The sequence below is a fragment of the Mytilus galloprovincialis genome, chromosome 7 (assembly GCF_965363235.1).
Source record: "Mytilus galloprovincialis chromosome 7, xbMytGall1.hap1.1, whole genome shotgun sequence".
Taxonomy (NCBI): Eukaryota; Metazoa; Mollusca; class Bivalvia; order Mytilida; family Mytilidae; genus Mytilus; species Mytilus galloprovincialis.
This window is the reverse complement of record NC_134844.1, coordinates 15,170,241-15,192,002: the sequence shown is the minus strand read 5'-3', so window position 1 is coordinate 15,192,002 and position 21,762 is coordinate 15,170,241. Positions and strand designations below refer to the sequence as shown.

At 30.8% G+C, this 21,762-nt stretch overlaps 1 protein-coding gene across 1 annotated transcript in view; it reads right to left on the bottom strand.

Moving 5' to 3' along the window:
* Positions 1–1,302: 1,302 nt before the first annotated feature.
* Positions 1,303–21,762, bottom strand: part of LOC143082399 (transforming growth factor-beta receptor-associated protein 1-like) — a 65,325-nt gene continuing 44,865 nt past the window's right edge. The window contains exon 22 of the mRNA XM_076258049.1: positions 1,303–4,674. Within this exon, the coding sequence (XP_076114164.1) occupies positions 4,533–4,674 (142 nt within the window). The 3' untranslated portion in view covers positions 1,303–4,532. The remainder of the gene's footprint in view (positions 4,675–21,762) is intronic.

Here is a 21,762-nt window from a genome sequence, read left to right as displayed (position 1 = left end):
ACATCCAATATTGTATGGCAATATTCTTTACAAAGCACAAAAATGCCAGTATTCACCACAAAAGCCTACAAAACCTTTAAACATACTTATTAAGAAGGGATATAGTTACGATACTGTTGTCAGGTCATTAAAGATTGCATATTTTGGCTTTAATATTGATTCACTTATAGGGTCTTTGCATCGGAACTAAACACATTTTTAAAAAAAACAGTTGTTGGCATGACACGGGTTATGTTCTTCTCATATATTTTATGATAGAATGATACTAAACCCCTAACGGGAGGGATTGTGCCTGATATTCATATGAGGAAGACATAATCTTTCTATCAGTTTAATTGAGGTCTGGAGCTGGCATGTCAGTTAACTGCCAGTAGTCGGTTGTTATTTATGTATTATTGTCATTTTATTTATTTTCTTTTGTTACATCTTCTGACATCGGACTCAGACTTCTCTTGAACTGAATTTTAACGTGAGCATTGTTATGCGTTTACTTTTCTACATTGGCTAGAGGTATAGGGGGAGGGTTGAGATCTCATAAAAATGTTTAAGCCCGCCGCAATTTTGTGCCTGTCCCAAGTCAGGAGCCTCCGGTCTTTGTTAGTCTTGTACATTTTTTAATTTTAGTTTCTTGTGTACAATTTGGAGTTTAGTATGACGTCCATTATCACTGTACTAGTATACAAATTTTTAAGGGGCCAGCTGTAGGACGCCTCCCGGTGCGGGATTTTCTCGCTACATTGAATATCCATTGGTGGCCTTCGGCTGTTGTCTACTCTATTGTCAGGTTGTTGTCGCTTTGACACATTCCCCATTTCCTTTCTTAATTTTATTTTGATGTGTTTGAGCTTTCGATTTTGCCTTTTGTTTAGGGACTTTTCGTTTTCAATTTTCCTTGAAGGTCAGTATTGTTTCTGTGATTATACCTTTTTGAAAATTTAATTCTATTTTTATATTTCACGAATAAATGATAATTTAAACAAATTATTTGTATTTCATTTTAAATCGTTGAATTTAATTGCATTTTCTGATTATTTCTGAAAACAAATCAATTCACCTTTTTGTTTTATTTTAAAAATGAGGACCAACATGACCTGGTTGTATGGAAAATCCTATAAGCCTGTGACATCCCTAATTACTATTCATGGCCTTAAGGACAGCTATTCCGGAGAATGACCTGACAATTGTTTACTAACAAATGTCATTGACCAACATTTATAAACTATTTACACAGCTTAGAGATGTAATAGGGCAATAATACACACATCATACGAAACAACAAATTAACAATAAAAGAACAACAAATTGATAATGACAAATTTATTGTGTATTGCCATTAAAATGTTTTTGATTTGTAAGACATAAAACAATGATAGATAAGGTGTCATTTCTGACAATATTGCACTAGATGATATACCTAAAATAAAATACTTTATGAAGATACATTGTGTAATAGTTAAACACTTGTCACATTGTGTAACAGTTAAACATACGTCACAATATTTGTAGACTTTGAAATTACCTGAATAAAATAGTTAGAATGTTACACATTTCTACTTGTTTACATGCTGTAATCCAAATATAACAGTGATTTCTGATGTTCATCATATGTAAAATTACTAAATAATGGTTAACTATTATCAGAGTGTTAATATATGCTGCAGGTTTCCATTGGTTCCTTCAATACAACTTTAGGGGTGAATCCATACAATAAGCCCCAAAGCACATTTTGTTTCCAAAGAAGAAACCTTTATCTTAGCCATTCATTTCCTACAGGTTTTTCTTTCTTTCAATCATTCATATCCCAAAAAAGTTCATTTTCTCAAATGCATACATATCCTTTACTTTAACTATTGATGATCTACACTTATTCATTTTCTTTATTAAGAAAATCCTATTGAAGTTAGAAATTAGTACAGAGTTTGACAGTGTCAATTGTAGATTTGACAGATTCAATTGACATTAAATGTTAGGCATAGAGGACACATCCATTAGGATATCAGAAAAAAATGATTTAAATTTACCAGATTGAATTGAGCATGACAGAAATAATTACTCATACATTCCTAAAAATTCAGACACAGCATAACACTACTGGCTTCCTACACGAACTCCAATCAGAGAAATCAACATTTAAATACTTAAACACTTTAAAGCTCTAAAGCTGCTTGAGCACAACTAAAATCGTGGACATTATGTTTTGCCTGTACTCCAGATACCAAAAAACAAATGGTCTATCTTATTAAGATCAAGGCTAGCAGGAAATCTGTTATATGTAAGATTGCAAAATAACCAACAACAATCACTTCAATATGGTAACGAGTATTTTTAAAGACTGATTCAACTGATCAATGACATGATTTTACTCAATATAAGAATTATGATGATTTCTGCCATGAAAACCTTCAGAATGTTTTCAAAAAAATCATATGATCATTTCCTCAATCAATTACCAAAGTTCTAGCAGTAGGCTTCCTCATTGTCTGTGGAAATTTGAACTTGTAAAAAATGAATTACAAAAATACCGAACTATTAAGAATATTCAAAAATGGTGAAATCCTTAGAAACTGACAAAGTAAAATTTTGTTGCCCAGTTTTTTTATGAAACAGTGAAAGTCATCAACATAAGCAGTTTTTTTTTAACAAAAAGTACCTTGTGGTGCAGATTGTTGTAGGATAAGTGTTTTAATATTAAAGAAAGGAGGTAATATGAGCAATACAAAACAGCAGTTATATTTAATTCAATCTCACATGTAAAGAGAAGAAAAGTGTCCTTTTAACAGCAAGTCAAAACTAGGTGTCTATGTGGTGTTTCTTTCTGATAGCAAAACCCTGTATTGTCATTCCAAAATGTTATTATTTCGATATTGGGAATATATTTTTGACAATTTCATTTTACATACGGACATTTTGGAATTTCATCCACTCAAAAATTCCAAACTTTACTTCACTGCCTAATATAATCTAACAAATATTTAACAAAACAATTATAAGTTTTCACTATAACATCACATCCATAGTATTTATTCACTAACATTTCAACATCACTTTGAGTGACTGGTTTTAATAATGTGCAAAGATTTGTTGCTATAAAAAATGACAAACAAATACTTGAATTGTATAAACAAGTGTTAACCTATAATAAACCTTTATATACAGATATTTTGTCTGTTAGGATGATGAACTCTTTTAACATTACATTACACTTCTTTTTAGCCAACAAAATATGCAATCTTAACTAGTATAAAATTGAGAATGGAAATGGGGAATGTGCCAAAGAGACAACAACCCGACCATAGAAAAAAACAACAGCAGAAGGTCACCAACAGGTCTTCAATGTAGCGAGAAATTCCCACACCCGGAGGCAGGTTTGCTATGGAAATTAAGATATACAGTTTCACATAAATATACAGTTGTTTCAGTTTTTTTTAAAGTTAAAGTCATCATATATTAAACATATGTAAAATTGCTGTGTGTTCATGCACTGTACAACTTATCATGACATCTATGCTTTAGTTGTTGGTAACAGCAAAATTGTGTTATTTTTAATACTTTATAATATGAAATAAATAGTTATGTATTTTAGAAAACCTACTATAAAAAGTCCAAACAAGGTCAACTGACTGTCAAATGGACAAACATATTGTCCTTTGTTTTGTTGTCCATAACATTGTGTACAAATTACAATTGATTTGGTCCAGTCGCCAGCTACTTAAAATTCTTGTATAAAACCCATAATAATCACACATTATTATGTAACAATTGGTTATATCTCTTAAAAGATTAAGAATGCACAAAAATATTGATCTGTCTTTTAAGAGCCATTATATTGTAATAAAGATAAGGATAAATGTATATTAAAACCTAAAAATATACTGCCTTTAATAAGACAAACTCTTGAACAGTAAATATGACTATAGTCAAATCAAGGGAAATCAACTTTATTTTATATTACAAAACTTTTCAGAAACTTTGGTAAAGAAAATAATTTAATACTTATAAAGAGCACATTTTTCAAGACTGATTTAAGCATTCAACAACTTCATTAGAAATCCTGTACAAGCATTTGAACTAAAAGTATTCCCCAAGAAACCATTACATCACTCATTGATATATATTTGCTCTTCCTCCCTCAAGATTGTTTTTTTGGTACAGATATAGAATAAAAGACAGTCCCCTAGAACAGAATTTATTAAGTAGACATTCAAAATGTCATACACTAAAGGTATGATAGGAATGTCTTTAACATTATACAGTAAAATGTGGTACAACATGTTTTAAGACTTGTTGTGGCAGTATGAGTTACAAACAACCGTATAATGAGCACATTTGACATACATGAAATTAATTCAAGTTACAATTTGATATACATGTACTTATACATGATGCATTTCCTTTATAGATGAACATTTCACTGTCTGCAAGTAAAAACACCACACACGCAAAACATTTCTCACAGATGGGCTGATGATGAAAAAAAAAATTTATCAACAAATCTGTTAATCACTGGTATAAACTGTAGATATAGGATCATGTCAGGAACGCTTCGTACTGAACAGTTTTCCTGTTACTGGACATATATGTTTATTTTTAGCACAATGTACATGAGTCACAACACCGTTGGGATAGCGTACAAATGCAGTGTCATTAAATGCCCTGCTACAAACAGCACACATTCTGAAAAAGACAAAAAATATTTTGTTATTCAAATTTGTTAATTAAACTTAAAAACTTTTATAAACTCAGGAGGATAAGGAGCTAGACATACTGTACAAACGATATATATAAAACAAGAATGTGGTATGATTGCCAAATAGACAACTCTCTACACCTGACCAAATGACACATGAATTAACAACTAATTACTATACAATAGCCTATAGGTTACTGTATGGCCTTTAACAATGAGCAAAACTCATTCAGCATAGTCAGCTGTAAAAGGCACATGACAAAGGTAAAGCAATTCAAAACGAGAAAATTTAGGACTGAATTTATGCATAAAATAGTGAACTAAAACAAATATGATATGCAGCAACAAACATCAACCACTGACTGTATGTTGCTCTCTAGATTGGTTTGGATTATTTTTGTCTTTGGGTTGTTGGCTCCTTAACAAAAATATGACAGATTATAACACCTAAACACATCATTGTCAAGTAAGATGTCACTAAACCCCTTAACACATTTGAAATATTGTTCAGCCATTTCTGATTTCCTCTGATAATTGGAATTAAAGGAGTAATTCTGACATAATTTAAATGAAAGGTGTGGCATCATTAATAATTATGCAATATAATAATATCCAATTACTAGTACATTAGCAGTACTAATGTTCCTGCACCAGATGCACATGTCAACAATTTATGTCTCTTCAGCAGTGCTTGAAGCCAAACTTAATCTCCAAAGATGGTCTCTCATCAAACATTTCAAATGCATTATCAATTTATCATACTTTCATACAAATGTTTGAGGAGTTATTGACAAGTACCAAAAGGTTGCAGTCAATGCCAAAGTGGTTGACAGGTTAATTTAGTGATGCCTTGAGGTTTAATAAAATGTAGTATTTCTGTAGTAGAATTTTAAATTCCAATGGTAAACAATATAATACATATCTATTCAAATTCCTTGTATAAGTTATTTATATATAGGCAGAAGACAGTTTTTTTCTAAATAATGTCACAAAAATTTATTTCTTTACATATTCTTTACATCTTTTTGGTAGCTTTGATATATTTAACTAATCACTTTATTTTAAAGTGCATTTCCTTCAGTATTTTTGCCATTTTAATTTCTAATAAGTCAGTAAAACAATAGTCAAGTCATTTTAATTGTAATCTGTTGGTGTTTATAATTATTGAAAGCAGTTTTTTCCTAATTGATAAAAGTATGTTAATCTTATCCTTTGAAAGTATTACATGTATCTGGCTTAAGCAAGCAATAGACCACAGATGGCTGCATATGTCACAACATATGTCTGATGGTTGTTTGCATCAAACAAATATTTTAAAAAACTCTGATGAAAATAAGACAGAAATTGAAAAAATTTAACACAGTTTCAACATATTGTTGAGTTCAACTATTAGAGTAACACATTGTAATCAAACTAAGAGGATACTAGTCTTAATATAGCAAGGTTAAAATGCTCCATAGAACTACTGTCACTTTATATCATTAAATATCATCTATAATCTTTAAAAATATCAAAACAACATTGCATGCCTCTGAAGATTTTCTTGATATACCTTCATTAGGAAAGCTCAAAGCAGAATATTTGAAAGCCAAAAATAAATAAGTCATAAAACAGTTGTAGTGCTATATGACCAAAATAATAGCCAATTTTATTTAATGTCAACTTTAAATATTTGTCAAAATATAAAACAATTTTAATGGATCTCATTTTGAAATCAAATAAATCAGTTTTTTGTCAAGATTACTCATTTAATATGTTTCCTTGCTTATAAAAGGACAGTTAAATGAAGACAAATAATTCACCACACCTGACAACTTATAACTCTCAACAACCTATATAGTTGTTCAATTAATGGTGATAGGAAAGTGTCAATATCTTCTTCACAAATTCCTTCTGACATATTAGTATCCTGAGTGAGAAAGTCAGTGAAAACTTTCAGTAAATATAAAAAAAGAAGATGTGGTATGATTGCCAATGAGACAACTATCCACAAGAGACCAAAATGACACAGACATTAACAACTTAGGTCACCGTACAGCCTTCAACAAAGCCCATACCGCATAGTCAGCTATAAAAAGCCCCGATAAGACAATGTAAAACAATTCAAACAAGAAAACTAACGACATATTTATGTAAAAAAATGTATGAAAAACAAATATGTAAAATTTTAACAAGAAAAATTAAACAACAAAGATCCTGAGAGCTGTCTGACTGTCAGACATTTCTAGGATAATTAGCTTCAGTCATACATGCTTTCAATTAGGAAGTGTCTGACCTAATATTTGACAGCAATAAACCTAAAACCACCAAATAATAGTATTTCAGGTCAGGATGATTATGTCTTTTCAATCTGATTTTTTATAGAGATTCTCTACCTGAATTTCTGACATGATATCATCTTCAATATAATGTTTACAGTCAAACAGTTACTTAACTGTGAGATTTGGAATACCAAAAAAATACCTATCCAATCAATTATGGATTGGATTCATAAAAACAAAGAAGGAGATTCAAATATACCTATAAATGGTGTTTGATAGAAACTAGGTTTTTATAAATAGCTGGGTAAAATGTTGAACTAAGATGATACAAAGTAAACAATTATATGATGCAATATATATAATATAATAGACACAATTATATTTATACAACTTTGTTTTACAAAATATCTAAATACAACTGCCTATTCATGCACTTGAATGGGGCCTAAACAAAAATAGTCAGTGCAGCAAAACAAAAATAATCGGTAGATATAAAGACGCAGGAAGAATCATTGATGTAATTTCTATGTAATGAAGACATACCATCATGTGGTGTTTCTACAAAGTTTATCCATTCATAAAACAAATCAACTGCATGTTAACATGCTATGTTTGTAAAGTCAATTAAGATTTTAAATTGACAATGTTTTTCCATTATTTCTATAAGAGTACAACTAGATACCACAACATCTCATGACATCCTTTTCCTAAGGCAGTAAATTAGGCTAAGGCTTATCTCCTATAGTTTTCAACTTTCATTCAATTAAAGAAAAGAGATATAACAATGATAAAATATTTACAAGTATAAGAAGAAAGTCCATTAACAGAGATGTCCATGCTCAACAAAATTCATGAGGTTGACAAACTCTTCTACTGACTGATAAATGGCATCATCAAGTTTGTAACAACCTTTTTGTGACATCATAATAAACTTAAAATTGTGATAAAGTGCAGATGAAGAGAAATATATAAAAGGATCAGCTTGACCTGTATTTCACAGATTCAAACGAATTTTGGAATTCCAAATAAATGAGCCAAAAACAGGAAAATTAACTGCTCAAGGTTAATTGATGCATCTCTTGTTGTATGGTGTGGGAATGATAGTGACACTTAAGTTTCAAAGGAAATCTGTTGAAAATTGGCCAATTAAATTCAATATTGCCTCTGGCATTCATGTTTTTCATCACGCAGAACAAAATGAAGAAGAATGTGTATATAAAAGTTGAAATGGGAAGATATAACCAGATGCTCCGCAGGGCGCAGCTTTATACGACCGCAGAGGTTGAACCCTGAACGGTTGGGGCAAGTATGGACACAACATTCAAGCTGGATTCAGCTCTAAATTTGGATTGTGATTAAATAGTTGACACAGCATAGGTTTCTGACACAGAATGAATGTGTGTCTAATGAACTTAAAAAAAAATGTTTGCCTTTGAGCAATTCACTATGCTGTTGAATATTAATCCTCTCAAAAAAATGTTTGAAGAAATTTTCTTTTTATTTATGAAATCTGAAATGAAAAAAATTGACCCTCCAATTTTTTTTTCACATCCCCCTTTCCCTTATTTCAAAACTGATCTCAATTCAAATTTCTAATGAAGTTTGCAACAATAACTACTCATTTAAATACATCATAAAATATTAAAATGTAAAAAAAGTGCTTGTTATCACTGAATGGTAAAGATTGTTTTAATCTATCAGTTGGTAGTAAAAGTGAATATACATTGTATATTGTATAAAACAATGATTTAAGTTGATTCAACTACTATTCTGGACAAAGAAAGATAACTCCAATTGAAATCCAATTGGAATTTCTTGCTATTGCACAATATTGTGCAATTAGATATTTCTTGCTATTGTGGAATACTGTGCAATTGAAAATATTTGCTATTGCACAATACTGTGCAATTGAAGATTTCTTGCTATTGCACAATACTGTGCAATTGAAGATTTCTTGCTATTGCTGAATACTGTGCAATTGAAAATTTCTTGCTATTGCACAATACTTAATATAATAATTTTGGATCCTGATTTGGACCAACTTGAAAACTGGGCCCATAATCAAAAATCTAAGTACATGTTTAGATTCAGCATATCACAGAGGCCCAATAATTCAATTTTTGTTAAAATCAAACTTAGTTTAATTTTGGACCCTTTGGACGTTAATGTAAACCAATTTTAAAACGGGACCAAAAATTAAGAATCTACATACACAGTTAAATTTGGCATATCAAAGAACCCCAATTATTCAATTTTTGATGAAATCAAACAAAATTTAATTTTGGACCCTGATTTGGACCAACTTGAAAACTGGGCCAATAATAAAAAATCTAAGTACATTTTTAGATTCAGCATGTCAAAGAACCCCAAGGATTCAATTTTTGTTAAAATCAAACTAAGTTTAATTTTGGACCCTTTGGACCTTAATGTAGACCAATTTGAAAACTGGACCAAAAATTAAGAATCTACATACACAGTTAGATTCGGCATATCAAAGAACCCCAATTATTCAATTTTTGATAAAATCAAACAAAGTTTAAATCTGGACCCTTTGGGCCCTTTATTCCTAAACAGTTGGGACCAAAACTCCCAAAATCAATACCAACCTTCCTTTTATGGTCATAAACCTTGTGTTTAAATTTCATAGATTTCTATTTACTTATACTAAAGTTATGGTGCGAAAACCAAAAAAAATGCTTATTTGGGTCCCTTTTTGGCCCCTAATTCCTAAACTGTTGGGACCTAAACTCCCAAAATCAATACCAACCTTCCTTTTGTGGTCATAAACATTGTGTTTAAATTTCATTGATTTCTATTTACCTAAACTAAAGTTATTGTGCGAAATCCAAGAATAATGCTTATTTGGGCCCTTTTTTGGCCCCTAATTCCTAAACTGTTAGAACCAAAACTCCCAAAATCAATCCCAACCTTTCTTTTGTGGTCATAAACCTTATGTCAAAATTTCATAGATTTCTATTTACTTAAACTAAAGTTATAGTGCGAAAACCAAGAAAATGCTTATTTGGGCCCTTTTTGGCCCCTAATTCCTAAAATGTTGGGACTAAAACTCCCAAAATCAATCCCAACCTTCCTTTTGTGGTCAAAAACCTTGTGTTAAAATTTCATAGATTTCTATTCACTTTTACTAAAGTTAGAGTGCAAAAAATAAAAGTATTCGGACAACGACGACGACGACGCCGACGACGACGACGACGACGCCAACGTGATAGCAATATACGACGAAAAATTTTTCAAATTTTGCGGTCGTATAAAAATGTACCCAGAGATCAAAGGTTATGTAAACTTTGTAATAAAATTGATGATGAATACCATTTTTTTCTATATTGCAAACTAAACTCAACTTTAAGAGATTGCTTATTTTTAAAGATTAATAATATAAATCCTGATTTTACAAATTACCAACCACTTTTAAAGCTAAAACAACTTTTAAATCCTAAATCTGAGCTTTTGACAGAAATTGGTGACTTTATAAAGCAATCTTTAGAATTGCGAAAATGAGGTCCATGTCCATCAAAGGTTACATTAATTACCATTTATAACTATGTTTTTTTTCTGTTTATATTTGTAATTCTTCACTGTCTGTATTAAATGTTGTATTTGTGTTTGCTTGACCCATATGGGTGTATTTTGCAAATAAAATTATTATTATTAAAGTAATGCCATGTAATATTCCTGCCATCTTTGTTTCAAATTGGCTAAAGGGTTTCAGAGGAAATGTTGAAAATGTATGCTGTCAAACTCAATGTTAATGGACAACTGACAAAGCATTGAGTGGGGATAATAACTGAAAGACTAAAATCCTCTTTGACTTTTCATCTTTGGACCTAATACAGAATGCCTGAATCAAATCCAACAACTCCTATTATGAATTAATGATGCTTAAGTTTAAGACCAAAAAAACTCCTTACTCTCATATTAAAGTGTTCTATTCTCCAGGGTTGGGACCCTTAAGCTACAAAATGACACCTAAGTATTCATATTATATAGTAATGAAGATAGCCTGATAAATATGTAGAAGGGTGTATACCTCACAAAAATAATCTTCAGTTGCATATAACTCTCTTACGTAATATTAAATGCGACTGGAATAAAGTCTGAATGCACTAATGAGGAAATGATGAAATCTTTTTATGTGGTTTACTAAACATTTGATTATACATTCCATGGTTGACAATAATTTGTTCTGTGTAGGTAGATATGTTACAATGATGATGCTATAATTTGAGTAACAATGTGTCAATGATCTCGTCAATACTAATGTCATTGATGACTGTATTAGGCAGCGTAACACCCACATTGTCTAGATTATACTAAACTTATCTTAGCACTTTATTAAATGAATGGAATTCATCTAAATATGTACCATAAAACAGGAACAAGCAGCCCACAAGTAACTCCGTCAAAAGTTGTCAGACATTAGTTGTGTGGAGAATATCAGATATATTGCTGTTCTAAAGTTGGATCTCCATAATATCATAAATGTAGATTTAAGTATTTCATTTCAACAAAAAGGAGGGGGATAAATATATTGTCAGATACATGTATACTTTTACTGTCTCAGTAGTCTGAATTAAGTGATGGTAGGGATATTGATGCAGGACAATACTACTATAGCTTGTAATAAACCATATCTTAATCAATGGTGCTTTTCTAAAGAAAGCTTATTTATTCTCAGAAGCAAAATTTATGCGTTTTTTTTTCAAATGTGCACAAAAGGTAAAGGCTAAGCTTTTATGGCAAAGTATACAGATTGGTCTATATTTCAGACTTTGATTAAATTTTGTGTGCATTCAGAAATCATTAAACAGTATCTGTCTCAATATCACAAAATGATATATACCTCTGAATATACAGTCTATGAAAAAATAACAAATTATGTCTATAAAGGTATAAAATGAATGAAATAATGTTGGAAGACATGCATTTTTTTTCTCACTTAGATTTGATAACTCAACAATTTATTCACAAAAGTATCTAAATTTCCCACTCCAGACAGATAGACTTTTGAATTCTGGTTTATAATTACCTAATAAGGTAGAGTTTAACTAGATTTGTTAGCTGCCTTAGACTAAGTTTTTTTAGTTCATGTAAAATAGGTGAAGCCAATAAAACATACAACATTGTGTATAATGATAGTTTCTTTTTTTCAATTCAACAATCAAAGTAAACCTAAAATTTTGGAAAGGCATAGATGGCTGAGCTGTTTAAGTACTAATGTTAGATATCCACCGTACATATTAATGCTTGGTGAAGAGTTAGTCTTCCACATGAGTAAATCAGACGATGTCTACCACAGTAAGTGACAAAGTTTGTGAAATATCTCACTAACTTAATTTTATTCACCTAAGTATAAAACTTACAACCATGAAATTGAATTCATTTAAAATAATGGGTCTTAAAAAATACCTAACAGTTAATATATGAATTTTGTTTTGCAAAGTACAGCTGGTGGTTTCTTAAATGCTTAGTACCAGGAAGAGAAAACCAGCATCTTGTTTATCAAATACCACAATATACAAGTCCGTTACATCTATATCGGACAATTATAATCTGTTCACAATGTCAAGTGATAAAACCTTCCTAAAACATATCCTATATAATAATAACAACCAAAATATGAGCACAGAAAATAGCTCGGAATATCACCTAAAATATTTGCTCAGAGAAGGTCATATTTTATTTTTCTTCACCATCTGGGACTGTTTTCTCATTATATGACAACACTGCATACCCTTGTACACAGGTAAAAGTGCATCATACGATATACGCATGAAGGCAAATACGCAAAAAAGTCATGAGCAAATTGTGCAATATTTGAAGTATGCGTATACAGCTCCCTTATACAATTAATTTCTAATTAAAAATATGTTCTATACATCAGTCTTATTTTTAACTCATTTGACAGGAGTAAATTATTTCTTAATGTTTATATACATGCACCTATATATTTGAATACTCTGAAGTATGTTATTCGTGGCCAAAGTCTGATCTTAAATTTGCCAAATGGTTTAAAACAATGTATTTGCAGTGAAGACAATGATGGCAACTGATGGCATAGCTCACATTACTGCAGAATGCATTGAGCATGTAGGCAAAGGTAAAATATTTGGTTTTTTTGCTTGTTAGCTGAACTTTCCAGTAATTATCAGGTTTGGTTAACTACCCTCCTTTAAGAGTATCTAATCTATTTGTCTGTAGGACTAGACTACTCCGAAAGGAGGGTAGTATCCCTGCCCTTATAATGACTTCACAGTTCAACTAACAAGCAAGCTAATCAAAGATTCTACCTTTGCCTACACACTTAATGCAATCTGCTGTAACCCTTTGGGCAAGGTGAGCTAAAAAAGGATCAATGTTGGGACTATACATTCCTGTATTCCTTTGATTGAACACTTGACACATACTTTCTTCCAAAAGATTGATTACTATTTCAAGGAATTCACAGGTGTTAAAATTGTCTTACTTCACTGTAATATAAAAATACCTATTCCCTATCACTCAAACAAATCTCTTCCTCAAAGAAATTGTTATAAACACATTTATACTATTCAAAATTATTCCTGTCTAAATATGAAGATAAACATTCAATAGATTTATTATTTGTTTATCTATGTAAAGTAAATACAAGTCATCTTATATGATACATTTTATCATTTATTCATTTAGTAGTCAGTACTTCGGTTCATAATTCAACAGAGATAGTCATTTATCAAAAAGGAATGAGTGTCTTAAAATATATTATATTAACAGCAGTTGAGACAGACAGATCATAATCCTGTGAAGGTGCAAATTATATGCATTATAGTTACTTTTTAAATGGATATGATTTCCTCTGAAGCAACTCGATTATACTTTAAACCTGGAGATCTGCCCAAATTATATAACTTAATCCATAGTCAGTTAGTGTGCCCTTATACCAGAGATGAGTTAAAACTTGTTTCACCTTAATGCTCCATAATTGGAAACAAGAAAAATAAATTATAAAAAATGTTTATGGCTTTAAACACTTTCTTGTAAATGTTATACTTATAATGATCTTCCAAAAATCATCTTTGTGTCATACATTTTGTCTTTTTTTATTTACAACTTGAAACATGATAAAACATATTTCATTTATTTCATAAAAATTTACAATAATGCAATTGACCTCCCAAACCAAACTGCATACTTGACTTAAGCTTGCAAGCAAACATCATTTTTTTTATTGCAAGATGCTAGATGATTGCTACACTTTCTGTAAGAAGTTTAGTCAATTTTTGCTTTGCAAGGGCTTGTATTTTTCTATGAAAATCACAGACGTGGACGTACATCTGTTCACATTAGGGGAAAAGAAGGTCATGCTTTTCTTATACTGCATAATATATATTAAGACTAAATCTGTTAGATGTTTCCTGAATAATATTTAAGTCTGATTTATCTATATGTAGTTATAGACTTTGAACTTGGTGCAAGTCACTATGAGTTACCTTATTTGGGAACTTTGTTCCTTGTCCCTTTTATGTTGTTTTGTTTGCTTCGAATTCCTATTGATAAGACCTTTCCAACTAATTTTTAGTTTGTGCATGTTTTGTACTACATTACTGACCCTTGTTAGGGATTGTGGTTGAGGGCTAACAAACATGTTTAACCCTGCCATATTTTGTGTGTGACACTCACTGCAGTCACATGCTTTCATGTGACATACTAAGTTAGAAACTTATTTGTCAGTGGTGGTCTTTTATCATATTTTAGAAATTATATCCTTTATACAATTTGGTGCTGATGGCAAATGTTTAGAAATTGTTTTAATCTTTTCAAGATTTGCCTATAAGGACAATTTAGTGTTTGACATATCATATACAGAAAGTTGCTTTGTGTTGAAAAACATATATTGCCTTATATAAATTGTATTTGTCTTTCAGGGTTTTAATCTGTTTTGGGATGCTGCCTCATTGTTCATTTTGTAAATATTTATTTATAAAAATAAACAACGAATATTTCCAATGTGTCATCATTCAGCTTTAAATCTTAAATAATCTTCCTGGGTCGTTTATATTTCATTTTAACTTTATTCAAAAGCACATCTCATTAATAACTATATACATAGAAAAAATGCAAATTATCCGTATTATCAGAATAAACTGTCTAACTTTCTCACATACATCAAAGTAGTAATAGTGTGGTTGTTCTGCATGGAAACAGTTTGTGTGAATCACTGAACAGGTCACACACTTAACAATGAAGATGAATTTCTTTTGACAACTAAATAATGACTTTTGTCATTCTGAAATAGGTATTTTCTGTCTATATCTAGGTGTGACTATTATGGGAAAATAAGCATGAATTTTAGAACCATTATGAATTTGCTAAAAAAGGGAAATAGATTCTAAATCTAAGTTATTAGTTAATGCAAGATCAGTATGTTTCTAACATTAACACTATTATCAGAGGTGTATTGAAATGATATTTTATTTCAATATATCTATGATTAACAAATATCGTATATGACAAACTGTTCAAATATGATTATCATAGAACTGCTCTCAATTAATAAGCCAATTTTTAGTTCTGACGTATGCTCAGAGGACGTATGAATGAATTTACACAAGTTAAATTGAGGTTTAAATGACATCATTGAACAATCCGAGTATACTGTGACGTAACCATAATATACATAAACATTGTGTCATTTGAAAAGAAATTCATGACCTGGAAAGTTGTCCATATGAAATTATTAATTATTGTTCTTGGAAAGATGGCACATTTTAAATGAATAAAGATTTAATGCTGAAGAATTTACAACAGCAAAACCAGTGTGTCAATAAAAGTGCTGATAATCAGCAAAACACAAAAATATTCCATTTTTTAAGATGACTAACTCTAAAAATGGTATTAAGTCAAAACCACCAAAAAATATAAGTTAACCTGTATTTTATGGTCCATGAGGACATTGTTACATTCTTGGCTGAAGTTTATTACTGTTTAGTTCAGACACAGGTAAAAATGGACAACTTCAGAGCAGCAGTTAAGAAAGCCTTATGATAACAGAGAAATAAAAGAGGCCTGCAAATGGGCCAATGTATTACTTAATTAGTCACAGAAGTATTAAATCAGAAAATATTATTAAGTGTAAAATATGAAGTTATGCCAAACTTGGTCACATTTTAAAAGTTTCTAGCAAAACAAAGTGTAAAATAATGTATAATGAAAGCTCTTTAAACCAACAATGAAAAAGAACATTGACCTCATTCCATTGAGGATGTTTAATCAAACAATCCCCATCAATGGACTACAGTTCAATTCTCTTTATATGGTTGTCCCTGTAAATCATATATAATGTCTACATGGTTATAAAACACAATAGGATCAGAGGATTTGTGTAATCAGGTGTTTGTTTATTGTTACCTGTCTGAGCATTCAATCCCATCAAATAACATATGGTCTGGAGAGGGTTAAAAGTACAAGTTTTATGACATAAAATGTCCATGATATTACAAATGGGGGAGCTCTTTGCAAAATCAAAGCCAAATAACCATTTTGTTTATCTTGTAAAATAACCAAACTTAGTTTGCAGGGCACTGCTATCCAAATATTATAAATATTTTTAAATGAAATTACCTGCAGAAGATTTAAAATATTCATGCTATCTCATGTAGGAAGATTCCTGAATAATAAGTTTACAGTATCCTTCATCCCTATGGCTAATAAAAGAGATTTAGGCCTATGAGACGTACAGCAATGAACTTATTTATTTAGTTTTTTTTGTAACTTCCTTCATCTTTGAATATAAACTTCAAAATGACTTGAAAATTGTTTTAACAATTGGCAATCTGAAGAGTCGAAACTGTTTGAGCTTTCATAATATTAAAACAAAATGTGTGTATAAAGGATCTGTAAAAGGTTAGAATATTACAGGGGAAAAAATCTGCATGGTTGCCTTGAAATGTCTTTGAGTTTTTCAGATTGCTTGCATGGTTGCATGCTGTCTTATCTACATCTGCTTTATTCCTAAATTATATGGTCTTCTCTTGTAACCTAATAGATATGGAACTGCAAACACACCACACAAAAATAAGATGTCATCACAGCATAAATATGTTTAAATTTTATGGATAGAAATTAATTTTCATGTTGAAAAATGAACGTTTAAACTAAAAATTTTACAATTCATTGTTAATTTGTTCTCGTCCTGAACACACATGAAATATTTACCATTGGATCAAAATTTAACAATGGAGATCACAATACATGATAACAACCCTTCAATAGGATGTTGGTACTCTTGTCAACCTGACCCAATGGATGAACTGTATTTGTCCATTTAACCTTTGACAGTGTTTATTTGTTGACTGAAATGAAGACTGAACATGAACAAATGTATTAAATTAGTTTTGCCAATGGACATGTCAATTCCAAGGTCAAATCAAACATTTGAATTAAAAGTACCCAGGGTGAAAAGGTGTGTGTCTAAATCAATCTTTATCTTGACCGATCGGAACATTTAACAAGTTTGATAATACCTTTGTACCACAAGTGGGTGGATGTAAACATCCTACTTTACACCATTATAGTGATATTATCTTTAAAATTTGTAAGTCTAGAAATGTCATTAGTACCAGCTAACACATGTAGACGCATATGTCTGGATGTTTTAGTGTACTATTTACTTTAAAAGTAACTGTAAATTAACAGAAAATATGTTTTTATCACTACATTAGTAATATGCAGACAAAGATTTTATAAAAGTCTCAAATTTTAATTTTCTAAAACATTTTTCAAATTCTTTGTATCAATCTGTACTGAGCTATTCTTTAAAAAAAACATGCAGTTTCTCTATATATTGGTATAAATATAATGAGATGTGGTTTGATTGCCTATGAGTAAGTCAAACTCATAGATCAAAAATAAGCTGACAACGCCATGGATAAAAAAAAGAATAAAACAAACAGACAAATAATAGTACACACAAGACACAACATAGAAAAATAAAGACTAAGCAACACGAACCCTAAATTATCCATAAGAACCAAAGAAAAAGATATGAACAACTATTCAGGTCACCATACAAGCATTGCCTTTTACAATGAAAAAAACATTTACCCTATTGCAGGAAATAAAAGCAAGCTGAGTTAAACAATATGTATTCAAAAGAGAAAAACATCAGCCTGATTTTAATACAACAAAAAATGAAAAACAAAACAAAACAAGATAATACATGTGCTTTGAATTAATAACTGTCCTCTTATATTAGACCTACGTCTTTTATGGTTTACAATATTTAGAGCTGCATACAAATTAAGTTTTATGTGAAAATACCAAAAAAAAAAAAGAACAGCTAACAAATGTTATAACCAGATGCATTGATATTCATGTAGTATATATACTACGTATAAACTATTTTCTACAAGCTGTGAACATTCTCATCCCTTAGGCTTTACTGTCACCTAAAGCTGCTGTTAAATAAACCACAGAATTTATTTCTGGAGATTTAAAATACTTGTGGTTCAATAAATTATATAGATTCTATTTTCTTTTCTGAATAAAACAGTCAATAACTGTTATATTGACCACAGCAGGAACGATCATTTTAAATTTATCAAGAACAGGGAGTAACCTTGAATTTTTTTGTTTCGAACTAATGAAATACATTTTTTGTACCATGGTTACCTTTAGTCCATTTTGTATGCTCAACTGACTGAACTAGAAATAATAATTTTTCTCAGTGTGAAACTGTGAATGCCAATATTCATAGTGTTTCTTGATAAAATAAATTCACTTTTGCACAATTGTTTAAAACAGCAGTATAGATTTTACAAGGACAGAAATTTACTCCAAATTCAGACTAGCACAAATATTTTTTTCCAGCATAATCAGCAGTATATGATATGAAACATCTGCATTGTCTTGTTAATATTTCATTGTAAGTATTCTCTATTAATATGTAAAAGATTAAATAAAGTATGATGATTATTCTGACTAACAAAAGTCTTGTATTAGAAGCACAGCATTGACCACAATGCCCTACATACTGGCTAATTTGGAGGAATTTTCTTTAAAGGATCCTTTAGGGAGCAATTAATTAAATGTCATTGTCATGATTTGGTACTTTTACTTAAATGCTAGTTCTACATATATATGTTTGCATTACACCTCCTCAAATTCATATCATTCCTGATTCCTACTTATGTTAGTCTTTAAGATGTGAACAACACAATTGTGAATTTTAATCGCCCCTTTCAAAGGTTACTGGTCTTGTGCCAGTCAACAGGCAATAATATCTTCAAAAGAATAGTGTATAAAACAACTATAACATATTACATGAGTATAAAACATGAAAAGGAATTTCCATAAAACAGCCTGTATTGTTAAAGTGAAGAGTTACATCATAAAAGAAATTGCATTAAAACGGAATAAATCTGTTTTAAATGTAAAAGTTTTTATCAAAAAATTGTGAAGACAAAAACCTGAGTCTTTCATATCGGTGTTGCAGGGTGCTTACTCCTAGGTAACGTCCATCACGGAGATAAAAATCCACCCACCCACTGATAACACATAATAACAGTCTGGGCTGGGTACAGAAATATCATTACTTTGGGAATTTAGACTATATGTAGTAATTATTTGTAACAGTGTCATCAGAATGCGTCAAATTGTAGATTGCATTTGTTGGCATTAATTAATTGTGGCTAAATCTACAAGGACCTTTGAATATCTTTCCGTTTTAAGCAAAAACTGGAATATTTGAACAGATGGAAAGTTTAGGACTAACAAAGGCTACAGATTCTGGACTTGGGACAGGTGCAATATTGCAGCAGAGTTAAACAGGTTCTGTGAGATCTCAACTAAGGCCCCTCCCCCTATTACCTATATAGCCAATTTTGAATAAACAAAACACACAGCAAAATGCATGTAAAAACTCATTTTAATAGAAGTTTGAGTTCAATGTATGACACTATAAACAGCATTTCTCCTACTTAGAGACACACAACTTGTCACAAGGTTCGTTCAGGATTCTTCTGTAAATTAGTACACTAAGCATGACAGTCTCTAAAAGTGTTAAGTACTTGCACTTAAAACATTATAGTACCAACAGCTAATGGGGTACCACTTTCCAACACAAAAGATATCGGTTATCTCATCTCTTTTATAAAATCTTCAAACTAAATGGATTTCCCTTTTCAAAAGATGACCATTAAGTCCAGGATTGATAAATGACCTCTTGCAAGATGAATGGCATAGTCGTGAGGTTATCACAAGCTAGTGTACATACCTGTACAGGTAAAATCTCCAGGTAATTACAGGGTACATCAGGTATGTTGACACCTGGTGATCATCAGAGGAGAAGTTGATCATCCTGCACATCATATACAGAGATAAAACAAGAGGCCTATATGTACTAAACTTGTATAAGTCTTACGTAATACCTGAGAGCTGTATACAAATATAAAGAGCCTCATTTAGGATTGCTAATTAGACAACTATCAACAAGGGACCAAATAACTTAGATGTTAAAGCAACTAAAGGTAACACTACCACTTTCAACAATGAGCAAAACCCATACCCGAAAGTTGCTCTTAAAAAGGTCAGTTGTCATCATGACAAAAGGTATAAAACAATCAAATGGAAAAACCAACAGCCTGATTAATGGCCAAAAAAATAAATGTGAAACAAATATGAAACCATGAGAATAAATTACCAATAAATTCTTAAGGTAGCTTCTACAAAGTAGGTCCATAGGGATGTAAGGCAAAACAAACTTGGACTAACATCTATAAACAGATGTATATTAGATAGGGGAATAATTAACCTTTCAACAGGTTACCGAAGTGCCAGGAAAGAGTTGTTGTAATGGATCTTTAATATTCAAAGGGTGTGGCACTGTCCCTGGAAGAGGATTCAGATTTTCATTCTGACCTCAGTTGAATTTCGTCCCAATCCTAGATTTGTACCAACATTTTAGTTTAAGTTATTAGGGGATCTGAGACACCTGCAATGATAGAACTATTGACATATGATACAACAATCACTTTCGCTTGTGGCTTCAAAATTTTTTTTTTATTGTCAAAAATTTCATGGGAACCTTTGTGATTTCCAGTAATGGCTTACAAATAGTGATAAGGTGTAGAGAAACATCTGTCCCTATCAAAACACATGTAAATACAAAGGTTTACAGACAGCATACATGACAAACATTAGTACAGAGGTTATGATGACCTGTTATATAGACCTGTATACATAAGAATGACTAATAAATAGTTGATGTATATTTTTTATTTAAAATAAATATGTTCTATAAAAATTGCACAAGAAGAATGTCAACCTTCCCATTACAAGACTTTCAGCAAAATGTCAATAGTTCTACACATTAGAAAAAACTGTTACCTAATAACAGCAAAATAAACTTTCAAAAAATTATTTCTTGTGTCAATGTGGAAAATCTATGAAAATTTCATCCCACTTTGACAGGTATACATGGTAAACATCTGTTTAAAAGAAAAACAGGAAATCCATATAGACAGACAACCAGGATGTGGGACCTTACACACAAACTACCAGTCCTACATATAGGTAGGTACAAGTAAAGATGATGAAAGACCAGAAACTGATAAATATGACAACAATTGGATATAATCATCCAAATTAAACAAATATGAGATTAAAGGTTAATCAAGAGGTCCAAATGTTATCTACAAGATCCTGTTTCAACCAAAAAAAGAAAAAAGCCAATTTACAGCCTTATCAATCTAACATTGATGATGATTATCTTTTGTACAATGTTTAAAATTTTAGAACTGTACTATAAATATGACATAA